The sequence below is a fragment of the Hemitrygon akajei genome, chromosome 17 (genome assembly GCF_048418815.1).
Source record: "Hemitrygon akajei chromosome 17, sHemAka1.3, whole genome shotgun sequence".
Lineage (NCBI taxonomy): Eukaryota > Metazoa > Chordata > Chondrichthyes > Myliobatiformes > Dasyatidae > Hemitrygon > Hemitrygon akajei.
Genome location: NC_133140.1, coordinates 58439138 through 58452390, shown reverse-complemented (window position 1 = coordinate 58452390; position 13253 = coordinate 58439138). Strand labels below are relative to the sequence as shown.

The 13253-nt window shown below is 44.1% G+C and overlaps 1 protein-coding gene across 1 annotated transcript in view; it reads right to left on the bottom strand.

The window, feature by feature from the left end:
- The window catches only part of ankrd11 (ankyrin repeat domain 11), a 163237-nt gene that overhangs the window by 13570 nt on the left and 136414 nt on the right, over positions 1-13253 (bottom strand). The window contains exons 10-11 of the mRNA XM_073070221.1: positions 10874-10972; positions 9794-9937 (exon numbers count right to left, since the gene is read on the bottom strand). Coding sequence (XP_072926322.1) covers positions 9794-9937; positions 10874-10972 — 243 coding nt within the window. The remainder of the gene's footprint in view (positions 1-9793; positions 9938-10873; positions 10973-13253) is intronic.

Below are 13253 nucleotides of genomic sequence, written 5' to 3'. Positions count from 1 at the left end.
TCAGGTTGGTGCTGGATTCCAAGAGAGGAAATTTGTAGAATGCCTACTAGATGGCTTTTTAAGAGTAGCTTGTGGTTGAGCCCACGAGAGACAGGCTATTCTGGATTAAATGTTGTGTAATAAATCAGATTTGATTCAGGAGGTTAAGGTAAAGGGGCCCTTAGGAAGCAGTGAATCATAGAGGCACGAGAGAGGAGCTAGCCAAAGTTGATTGGAAGGGGACACCAACAGGTATGATGGCAGTACAACAATCCTTGGAGTTTCTGGTAGAATTCGGAAGGTGCAGGAAAGATACATCCCAAAGACGAAGAAGAATGATGCAACCGTAGCTGACAAAGGAAGTCAAAGACGACATACAAGCAAAAGAGAGGGCACATAATAGAGCAAAATTCATTGGGAAGGTAATAGGGCTGAGCAGCTTTTATAAACCTACAGAAGGCAGCTAAAAAGCTAAAAGGAAGGAAAAGATTAAATCTAATGGTAAGTTAGCCAATAATACCAAAGAAGATACCAATTTTTTTTCAGACACACAAAGAGTAAAAGGAAGGCGAGAGTAGATATTGAAGCATTAGAAAATTCAGTGTTTTGCATCAGTCTTCACTGTTTATTAGCAGTATGCCAGAAGTTTAAGAGTGTTGGGGCAGAAGTGAGTGCAGTTGCTATTACTAGGGAGACAGTGCTTGGGAAGCTGAAAGGTCACCAGAGGGACTACACCCCACGTTTCTGAAAAAGGTAGCTGAAGAGATCGCGAAGGCATTTGTCAGGATCTTTCAAGAAACATTATATTCTGTCATGGTTCCAGAGTACTGGAAAATTGCAAATGTCACTCCACTTTTCAAGAAGGGAAAGAGGCAAAGGAAATTATAGGCCTGACCTCATTGATTGGGAAGATGGTAGTGTCAACTGTTAAGGATAAGGTTTCTGGGTATTTGGAGAAACATGATAAAATAGGCAAAAGTTACCACGGTTTCCTTAAAGGAACATTTTGCCTGCCAAATCTGTTGGAATTCTTTGAAGAAAAACAAGCACGATAAACGAAGGAGAACTGGTGTATGTTGTGTACTTGGATTTTCAGAAGGCCCCTGACAAGGTGCTGTACATGAAATGAATCGATTTATTTCTTACATCCCTCACGTACGAGTCAAAATCTTTACATTATGTCTCCATCTAAATGTCCAATGTGCAATCAAAATAATTTATAATAATTTACAATAAATAGAACATTCAAGGTAACATAGAAATACACTCAAGTCAGCATGTTAATCAAGCTGTCCTGGAGCCTGTTGGTCCTGGCTTTTATGCTGTGGTATCACTTCCCAGATGGTAGCATCTGGAATAGATTGTGGTTGGGGTGACTCGGGTCTAAATGATCCTTCGGACCCTTTTTACACACCTGTCTTTGTAAATGTCCTGAATTATAGGAAGTTCAGAACAAGAGATATGCTGGGCTGTCCGTACCACTCTTTGCCGAGTCCTGCAATTAAGGGAGGTACAGTTCCCATACCGGGCAGTGGTGCAACCAGTCAGGATTCTCTCAAATGTGTGCCTGTAGAAAGTTCTTAGGATTTGGGTGCCCATACCAAACTTCAACCGTCTGAGGTGAAAGAAACATAGAAAACCAACAGCACAATACAGGCCCTTTGGCCCACAATGTTATGCCGAATATGTACTTACTTTAGAAATTACCTCGGGATACACATAGCCCTCCATTTTTCTAAGCTCCATGTACCTATCCAGGAGTCTCTTAAAAGATCCTAATGTATTCACCACCATCACCGGCAGCCCATTCCATGCACTCACCACTCTCTGCATAAAAAACTTACCCCTGACATCTCCTCTGTATCTACTTCCAAGCAGCTTAAAACTGTGCCCTCTGGTATTAGCCATTTCAGCCCTGGGAAAAAGCCTCTGACTATCCACACAATCAATGCCTCTCATCATCTTATACATCTCTATCAGGTCACCTCTCATCCTATGTCGCTCCAGGGAGAAAAAGCCAAGGTCACTCAACCTATTCTCATAAGGCCTGCTCACCAATCCAGGCAACATCCTTGTAAATCTCCTCTGCACCCTTTCTATGGTTTCCACATCCTTCCTGTAATGAAGTGACCAGAACTGAGCACAGCACTCCAAGTGGGGCCTGACCAGGGTCCTATATAGTTGTAACATTACCTCTCGGCTCTTGAACTCAATCCCATGGTTGATGAAGGACAATACTCTGTATGCCTTCCTAACCACCTAGTCAACCTGTGAAGCAGCTTTGATTGTCCTATGGAATCTGACCCCAAGATCCTGCAGATCCTCCACACTGCCAAGAGTCTTACCATTAATACTATATTCTGTCATCATATTTGACCTAACAAAATGAACCACCTCACATTTATCTGGGTTGAACTCCCAGATATCCTGATGTAACCTTTGACAATGTGTCTTCAGCAACTTTATTAACACATCCCTCCACTTCCTCATCCAGGTCATTTAGAAAAATCATGAAGAGAAGGGGTCCCAGAACAGATCTCTGAGGCACACCACTGGTCACCGGCCTCCATGCAGAATATGACCCGTCTACAACCACTCTCTGCCTTCTGTAGGACAAAGCAAGGTCCCCTTGGATTACATGCCTTCTTACTTTCTCAATAAGCCTTGCATGGGGTACCTTATCAAATGCCTTGCTGAAATCCATATACACTACATCGACTGCTCTTCTTTCATCAACGTATTCAGACACATCCTCAAAAAATTCAATCAGGCTCGTAAGGCACGATCTGCCTTTGACAAAACCATGTTGACTATTCCTAATCATATTATGTATCTCCAAATGTTCATAAATCCTGCCTCTCAGGATCTTCTCCATCAACTTACCAACCACTGAAGTAAGACTCACTGCTCTAATTTCCTGGAGTATCTCTACTCCCTTTCTTAAAGAAGGGAACAACATCTGCAACCCTCCAGTCCTCTGGAACCTGTCCCGTCCCCATCGATGATGCAAAGATTATTGTCAGAAGCTCAGCAATCTCCTCCCTCGCCTCCCACAGCAGCCTGGAGAATATATCGTCCGGACCCGGTGACTTATCCAACTTGATGTTTTCCAAAAGCTCCAGCACATCCTCTTTCTTAATGTCTATATGCTCAAGCTTTTCAGTCCACTGTAAGTCATCCCTACAATCACCAAGGCCCTTTTCTGCAGTGAGTACTGAAGCAAAGTATTCATTAAGCACCTCTGTCATCTCCTCCAGTTCCATACACACTTTCCCACTGTCACACTTGATTGGTCCTATCTGCTCATGTCTTATCCTCTTGCTCTTCACATACGTGTAGAATGCCTTGGGGTTTTCCTTAATCCTGCCCGCCAAGGCCTTCTCATGGCCCCTTACGGCTCTCCTGATTTCATTCTTAAGCTCCTTCATGCTAGCCTTATATCCTTCTGCATCTCTATCATTACCTAGTTTTTTGAGCCTTTTGTAAGCTTTTCTTCTTTTCTTGACTAGATTTTCAACAGCCTTTGTACGCCACAGTTCCTGTACTCTATCATCCTTTCTCTGTCTCATTGGAATGTACTTATGCAGAATGCCCTGCAAATATCCCCTGAACATTTGCCACATTTCTGACGTACATTTCCCTGAGAACATGTTCCCAATTTATGCTTCCAAGTTCCTGCCTGATAGCTTCATATTTCCCCTTACTCCAATTATACGCTTTCCTAACTTGCCTGTTCCTATCTCTCTCCAATGCTTTGGTAAAGGAGTTAGGTCTCTCAGTGGGACAGCATTTTGGAGATAATGATCACAATTCTGGCACCTGACCAGGTTCATTTTCCAATACCAGATCAAGTACAGCCTCTCCTCTAGTTGGCTTATCTACATATTGTGTTAACAAACCTTTCTGAACACACCTAACAAACTCCACCCCATCTAAACCCCTTGCTCTAGGGACATGCTAATCGATATTTGGGAAATTAAAATTTCCTAACATGACAACACTTGTTATTACACCGTTCCAGAATCTGTCTCCCTATCTGCTCCTCGATGTCCCTGTTACTACTGGGTGTGTTGGAACGTGGCCAAGTGGTTAAGGCATTCCTCTAGTATTATGAAGGTCGCTAGTTCGAGCCTTGGCTGAGGCTGCGCGTGTGTCCTTGAGCAAGGCACTTAACCACACACTGCTCTGCGACGACACCGGTGCCAAGCTGTATGGGTCCTAATGCCCTTCCCTTGGACAACATTGGTGGCATGGAGAGGGGCGACTTGGGCAACTGCTGGTGTTCCATAAAAAAAAACTTTGCCCAGGCTTGCACCCTGGAAACTTTCCAAGGTGCAAATCCATGGTCTATCGAGACTAACAGAGGCCTACACACACACTACTGGGTGGTCTATAAAAAACACCCAGTAGAGTTATTGACCCCTTCCTGTTTCTAACTTCATCCCACAGAGACTCAGTAGACAATCGTTCCATGACTTCCTCCTTTTCTGCAGCCATGACACTATCTCTGATCAGCAGTGCCACACCCCCACCTCTTTTGCTTCCCTCCTTGTCCTTTCTGAAACATCTGAAGCCTGGCACTCTAAGTAGCCATTTCTGCCCCAGAGGCATCCAAGTCTCTGTGATGGCCACAATATCATAGCTCCAAGTATTAATCCACGCTCAAAGCTCATCCGCATTGTTCATGATACTCCTTGCATTAATATAGACACATCGCAAACCATCAGTCAGAGCGCATCCCTTCTCTATCACCTGCCTATACTCCCTCTCACAGTGCCTACCAGCTTTCTCTATTTGTGAGCCAACCGCTCCTTCCTCCATCACTTCAGTTTAGTTCCCACCCCCCAGCAATTCTAGATTAAACTCTCCCCAATAGCCTTAGCAATCCCTGCCAGGATATTGGTCCCCTCAGATTCCAGTGCAACCCGTCCTTTTTGTTCAGGTCACAACTGCCCCAAAGGAGAACCCAATGATTCAGAAATCTGAATCCCTGCCCCCTGCTCCAATCCTTCAGCCATGCATTTATCCTCCACCTCATTCTATTCCTATACTCACTGTAGCATGGCACAGGCAGTAATCCTGAGATTACTACCTTTGAGGTCCTGCTTCTCAACTCCCTTTCTAACTCCCTGTAGTCTGTTTTCAGGACCTCCTCCCTTTTCCTATCTATGTCGTTGGTACCAGTATGTACCACAACCTCTGGCTGTTCTCCCTTCCACTTCAGGATATCGTGGACACAATCAGAAACATCCCCGGACCCTGGCACCTGGTAGGCAAACTACCATCCGTGTTTCTTTCCTGTATCCACAGAATCATTTAGTCTGACCCCCTAACCATAGAGTCGTCTATCACTGCTGCCTTCCTCTTCCTTTCTCTACCCTTCTGAGTCACAGGGCCAGACTCTGTGCCAGAGGCACTGTTGCTTCCCCCAGGTAGGCCATCTCCCCCACACCCCAACAGTACTCCAACAGGAGTTCTTATATCCAAGAGGGACAGCCACTGGGGTACTCTCTAGTATCTGACTGTTGCCCTTCCCTCTCCTGAGTTACCCACTTACATCTCCCAAAGCCCAGTGTGACTACTTGCCCACAGCTCCTCTCTATCACCTCCTCACTTTCCCTGACCAGATGAAAGTCACTGAACTGCATCTATAGTTCCCTAATGCGGTCCCTTAGGAGCTGTAGATTGACACCCCTGGCACAGATGTGGCCACCCGGAAGGCTGGGAGTCTCCTGGACATCCCACTTCTGACACCAAGCATAGAACACCGGCCTTGCAGACATACTTCCTATTTTTCCACAAGTAACTTACCTCACCTCGACCTGTTATTGCTGAAGCCCTGTTGAGCCAAAGCCCTCCTACTCTGACTCCTTCTACTCTGTCACCCACTCTCTAAAGTTCTCTTCTTTTTAAATTCTTCCTGCCGGTCTAACTCACTAACAACCACATGCCTGCGCAGTCATGCCTTGATCAAACTGAAGGAAAAAAACCGCTCTCCTTTTAAATTCTTCCCACCAGTCTAACTTGCTGATGTCCACGCGCCTGCACAGTCGTGCCTTGATCACACCGCTGAAGAACAAATGCTCTCCTTTTAAAATCTTCCCGCCGGTCTAACTCATTGACATCCATGCGCCTGCGCAGTCATGCCTCAAGCAAACAGCTGAAGAAAAAATGCTCTGTTTTGTGGTGAAAGAGGCGCTCTTGTGCCTTTTTTCACCACACAGCTGGTGTGTACAGACATCATGAGATCCTCGGTAAGGTGGACGCCAAGGAACTTAAAGCTGTTTACCCTCTCAACTCCAGAACCAATGATGTCAATAGGGGTTAGCCCGTCTCTGGTAATCCACAACCAGCTCCTTTGTTTTTGCGACATTGACGGAGAGGTTGTTTTCTTGACACCACTGTGTCAGAGAGATGACTTCTTCCCTGTAGGCCACCTCGTTAGTGTTTGAGATGAGGCCAATCAATGTAGTGTCATCAGCAAATTTAATTAACAGATTAGAGCTGTGGATGGTGACACAGTCATGGGTGTACAGGGAGTAAAGGAGGGGACTTAGTAACAGCCCTGAGGGGCTCCTGTGTTGAGAGTCAAAGGGAGCCCACTTTTACCACTTGCCAGCGATCCGACAGGAAGTCCAGGATCCAGCTTCACAAGGCAGGGTCAAGGCCGAGGTCTCTAAGCTTCTTGTCGAGCCTGGATGGAATTATGATGTTGAATGCTGAACTGTAGTCCAAGAACAGCATTCTCACATAAGCATCCTTCTTCTGCAGATGTATAAGGACGGTATGTAGAGCAGTGGCTACTGTGTCGTCTGTCAATCGGTTGTGTCGGTAGCCAAATTGTAGGGGGTCCAGTTTGGGCGGTAGCAAGCTGCAGATGTAATTTGCTTATATTGAGGTGAGTGTGACAGGATGCCAGTCGTTCCGGCATGTTACCGTAGTCTTTTTTGGAACAGGGACAATGGTGGATAATTTGAAGCAGGAGGGCACTCTACACTGGGAGAGACAGGGCAGACGGAGAAACATCAGTTAAAAATCTCTGTAAACACACCTGCCAGTAGTGCTACACACATCTTGAGTACTTGCCCTGGGATGCCGTCCGGTCCTGCAGCCTTGCGACTGTCCACTCATTGGAAACATCTGCGTGCCTCAGAGATGACCAAGTTGCAGTTGTAGTGGTGGCTTTCCTCAGAGGTCCAGAGTTAGCGACATTGAACCAAGCGTAAAAGCGATTGAGCTCATCTGGGAGAGTGGCCGCGATGTTGGCAGCACCACTACATTTGGCTTTGAAGTCTGCGATGGTATGCAACCCTCACCACAAGTCACGTGTGCTATCGTTGTGAATCTTGACTCAACCTTGTTCCTGTATTATTGTTTCGCAGCCTTGATAGCTTTGTGCAGATCGTAGCTGCTTTTCTTGAGCTCCAGCTGATTGCCGGCAAGGTGAACTCTAGGTCACGTGGTAAGTGCTGCTCACGTGGAACTACTGATCCAGTTTCTGGTTTGGGAAGACCCTGACTGACTTCTGGGGGACAACAACTTCAGGATGAAGCACGTGACTCCATCCATGAACTCGGAGACACCCTCATCATGAAAGACATTCCAGTCGACGTTACTGAAGCAGTCCTGCAGCTTGGAGACCGACTGGTTGGACCAACAGTGTACAGTTTTAACTATGGCCACCTCTTGTTTCAGCTTCTGCTTGTACATCAGCAAAAGCAGAATCAAAGCATGATCTGATTTTCCAAAGGCTGGGTGAAGGAGAGCTTTGTAAGCACTGAGGAAGGGAGTGTAGCAGTGGTCAAGTGTCTTATCTCCACGAGTGCTCACCTGGATGTGCTTTCGTCAGTGAGAGACTTTCGTCAGTGACGTTCAATGAAAGTCACTGGCGACAATCAAGGCATCCTCTGGGTGTGCAGTCTCCAGCATGTTGATGGTCTCGTACGGTTTGAGAGCCAGGCCAGTATCAGCCTGCAGTGGAATGTACACCGCTGTGATGATAACAGCCGTGAATTCCCTAGGCAGCCAGTAGGGTCTGCACAGCAGCACCAGGTATTCCAGGTCTGGGGAACAAAAGGTTTTGAGAGCATGCATATTCTGGGGGGAATCGCACCAAGCATTGTTGACCACGAAGCATACACCTCCTCCTTTACTCTTCCCAGTGAGATTTTTTGACCTGATCGCCTGGAACAGGGATAGTGTGATTCGGTATCTTCTCCATCAGCCAGGTCTCCACGAAGAACAAAACGTTACATTCCTTTGTTTCCCGCAGGTAGGAGATTCTGGTTCTCAATTCGTACAAGAGGCTGCTCAGCAAGAGCCCATGGTCTAACAGGAAAGATACCAGCATGGATAGAGTGTTGGCTGACTGGCAGGAGGCAGAGTGTCAAAATAAATGGGGTCTTTTCTGGTTGGCGGCTGCTGCTGTGACAAATGGTGTTCCTCTGGGGCCAGTACTGGGACTGCTTCTTTTCATGTTCTACGTCAAAGATTTAGGTAACAGAATTGATGGCTTTGCGGCCAAGTTTACAGAATGTACAAAGATAGGTGGAGGGACAGGTAGTTTGAGGAAGCACAGAGGCTGTAGAAGGACTTAAGAGAATGGGCAAAGAAGTGGCAGGTGAAATACAGCGTCCAGAAGTGTATGGTTATGCAGTTTGGTAGAAGAAATAAAAGGACAGACTACTTTCCAACTGGGGAGAAAATTCAAAAACCTGAGATGCAAAGGGACTTGGGAATCTTTGTGAAGGATTCCCTAGTTTAACTTGTCGGATGAGTCAGTGGCGAGGAAAGCAAATGCAATGTTAGGGTTCATTTTGAGAGGACTAGAATATAAAAGCAAGGTTGCAAAACTGAAGGCTTATAAGGCACTGCTGAGGCCTCAGTTGGAGTATTGAGAGTAGTTTTGGGCCCCTTATCCAAGAAAGGTTGTGCTGGCTTTGGAAAGGGCTCAGAGGATGTTTTTGAGAATGATTCCAAGAATGAACATGTTATTGTAGGCTCTGGGCTTGTATTTGCTAGAATTTGAAACCTATTAAATGTTGACAGGCCTAGAGAGTGGATATAGAGAGCATGTTTCTTATAGTGAGGGAGTCTAGGATCAGAAGGCAAAGCCTCAGAAAAGGGATGAGCATTTAGAAAGGAGATGAGGAGGCCAAAGGGTGGTGAATCTGTGGAATTCTTTGTGGAAGCCAGGTCATTGGATTTGGCGGAGGTTGATAGGTTCTTGACTAGCCAGGGCGTGAAATGTTACGGGGAGAAGGCAGGAGAATAGGATTAAGAGGGAAAATGGATCATCCATGATGAATGGCCTGATTCTGCTCCTATGTCTTATAGTCTAAGAATATTATTCCAGCATTTCCAGATCACAAATTAAAAAAGAAAAAGCACAAGTGAGTAAACTAGCAAGCAAAAAAATGCAGAATGATGCCTTTCATGCAAGGAGTCATGATGGTACACCTGGCGAAACTGGTTAAATATGGCATCAAGTTCTTAAAAGTGCTTTAGGTTGATTCCTCTACCACCACCCACCCCCCACCCCCACATATATGGACAGAAAACAGTACCTGCATATGCAGGCTAAAATGATGAGGCAGTACACATGCTCACCATCTTCAACTGATTCTTGTTTAAATTATTTCAATTAATTAACCACAGGAAATGTTGCATTTACAATGCAAATACTAGAAGCACAATTATGTTTCTACACTTAAGAGATACCAATTTAAAAATCTTCATGCTATTTCAGTAAACAGAAAAAAAAAAATCACAAAAACAGAGAGGAAAAAGAGCAGAACCGCAGTGTCACACTGACCTGATTTTCTGATGGCATGTTGTAAACTTCAGAATCAAGCAACATTGTGCAAGCACTAAATGGCACTGCTTGGTTTGCAATTGTTCTCGCTGCTCGACAGTGCACTCGCAGAATTTCTTGCTCACATGAAACTATTAGCTTCTCCTGATAATTAAGAAAATAAATTTTTACCACAAGCTCTTAAAATTAGAAAATATTGAATGCACCAGAATTTATCCATTGTTAATAGCCAACTTTAAACTTCTGGCTGCACAATGTTGAGAAAAAGTACTTAATCCAATTAAGAGCAGATCTATTGAATATCGCTGTTTAATACCGGTTGGTGTTGGCGCATGGCCAAATGGTTAAGGCATTCGTCTAGTATTCTGAAGGTAGCTAGTTCGAGCCTTGGCTGAGGCTACGTGCGTCCTTGAGCAAGGCACTTAACCACACACTGCTCTGCAACGACACCAGTGCCAAGCTGTATGGGTCCTAATGCCCTTCCCTTGGACAACATCGGTGGCGTGGAGAGGGGAGACTTGCAGCTTGGGCAACTGTCGGTCTTCTATAAAAGAACCTTGCCCAGGCTTGCGCCCTGGAAACTTTCCAAGGTGCAAATCCATGATCTATTGAGACTAACGGAGGCCTACAATACAATACAAAACCTGTCACTTTTTCTTCAGCTTCTAAGTTTTAGATCTTATTACCTCTAATTAAGGTGATTAAAACAAATGATTTTAATGGACGAACAAGTGGAGCACTTCTGCATTATAAATGTATCACAGCATTTTGATGTAAAATATAAAGAAAGGCTTGAAGTTAAAACAAATCTGAAGTTGACCATTTCATTTTAATACAGGCTATGGACAGAATTGTTTTTTATTTTATAGAATGATAATTAAATAAAATCAGATGAATACACGAGTATAGACTTATAATTAACAATTTGAAATAACAGATTCAAATACAACAACCGACAATATCCATGTCTGTTTATGTACATGTGGTCATTTACTGCAGCTAATACTGGAATCTCCAATTACTATTAACAATTCTGTCAAACTGCAAATACATAGGTTTGTTTAAATGAATGTAATTTACCCTTTCAATGCTATGTTGAAGGCGCAATTTCCCACGCACGGCTTCTTGCTGCCTGAAAAGTTCTTTCAGAGGCTCACACAAAGATGGAGGTGGTGCAATCTAAGAAATTGAAACAATTCGTTTAAAGTTAAGAACTTCCACCTGGCATGTCCTAAACCTATTGTTTCTAAACCTAGTCTAGAAACATTACCTATTGCATTCAAACATAATCAAATTATTTGCGCCAGCTATTCCTAAAAAGTAATGCACCTCACAAAATATTCCTCATCCAGTGTGATCACTTTCCAAAAATCACTTTAATATTGAGATCAAAAAAATTAACACATGCATTTATTTGACATCCAAGTCATAACAGTAGCAATTACGGTTAATTCAGCAGACTGTTATCACGTTTGTGCTACTTGACTGGGCCTTAAAATACCTAATATAGATTATGTAGAAATATTTAATATAATCAAGAGGATAAAATGTGAGAGAATAGGACCAATGAAGTGTAACAGTGGAAAAGAGTGTATGGAGTTGGAGGAGATAGCAGAGGTACTTAATGAATACTTTGCTTCAGTATTCACTACAGAAGAGGATCTTGGTGAACGTAGGGATGAAGTACAGTGGATTGAAAAGCTTCAGCATATAGACAGTAAGAAAAAGGGTGTGCTGGAGCTTTTGGAAAGCAACAAGTTGGATACGTCTCTGGGACTGAACGAGATGTACCTCAGCCTACTGTGGGAGGTGAGGGAGGAGATTACTGATCCTCTAACAATGATCTTTGCGTTATTAATGGGGAGGGGAGAGGTTCCAGAGGATTGAAGGGTTGCAGATGTTGTTCCCTTATTCAAGAAAGGGAGTAGAGATAGCCCAGGAAATTACAGACCAGTGAGTCTTACTTCAGTGGCTGATAAGTTGATGGAAAAGATCCTGAGAGGCAGGATTTATGAACATTTGGACAGGCATAATATGATAAGGAATAGTCAGCATGGCGTCATCAAAGGCAGATCGTGCCTTACAAGCCTGACTGAATTTTTTGAGGATGTGACAAAATACGTTGATGAAGGTAGAGCAGTTGATGTAGTGTATATGGATTTCAGCAAGGCATTTGATAAGATACCCCATGCAAGGCTTATTGAGAAAGTAAAGAGGTATGGGATCCAAGGGGATCTTGCTCTGTGGATCCAGGATTGGCTTGCCTACAGAAGGCAAAGAGTGGTTGCAGACAGGTCATATTCTGCATGGAGGTTGGTGACCAATGGTGTGCCTTAGGGATCTGTTCTGGGACCCCTTCTCTTCATGATTTTTCTAAATGACCTGGATGAGGAAGTGGAAGGATGGGTTAGTAAATTTGCTGATGAAACAAAGGTTAGGGATGTTGTGGATAGTGTGGAAGGCTGTCAGAGGTTACAATGGGACAATGATAGGATGAAAAACTGGGCTAAGAAGTGGCAGATGGAGTTCAACCCAGAGAAATGTAAGGTGGTTTATTTTGTTAAGTCAAATATGATGGCAGAATATAGTATTAACAGTAGACTTTTGGCAGTATGGAGGATCAGAGGGATCTTGGGGTTCAAGTCCATAGGACACTCCAAGCCTCTGTGCAGGTTGACTGTGTGGTTAAGAAGGTATACGGTACGTTGGCCTTCATTAATCGTGGGATTGAGTTTAAGAGTCAAGAGGTTATGTTGCAGCTATATAGGACCCTGGTCAGACCCCACTTGGAGTACTGCCTTCAGTTCTGGTCACCTCACTACATGAAGGACATGGAAACCATAGGAAGGGTGTAGAGGAGATTTACAAGAATGTTGTCTGGATTGGGGAGTATGCTTTACGAGAACAGGCTGAGTGAATTCGGCCTTTTCTCCTTGGAGTGGTGGAGGATGAAAGGTGACCTGATAGAAGTGTACAAGATATTGAGAGGCATTGATCATGTGGATAGTCAGAGGGCTTTTCCCAGGACAAAAATGGCTAACACGAAAGGGCACAGTTTTAAGGTGCTTGGAAGTAGGTACAGAGGAGATGTCAGAGGTAAGTCTTTTTATACAGAGAGTGGTGAGTGCATGGAATAGGCTGCTGGCGACGATGGTGGAGGCAGATACAATTGGGTCTTTTAAGAGACTCCTGGACAGGTATATGGAGCTTAGAAAAATAGAGGGCTATGGGTAACCCTTATGAGTAATTTCTTTAGTAAGTACATGTTCAGCACAGCATTGTGGGCCTAAGGGCCTGGAATGTGTTGTAGGTTTTCTATGTTTCTATAATCATTTACATTAGTTTCTTTCTACATTTTGTAAATGTGTATAAAATATAAAAGTAAGATTAGACAAAACTCCAGCAACTTCAGTTTTGTTTACTGTATTTCAATAAAAATGGTTGGTGGGGAGCACCAATT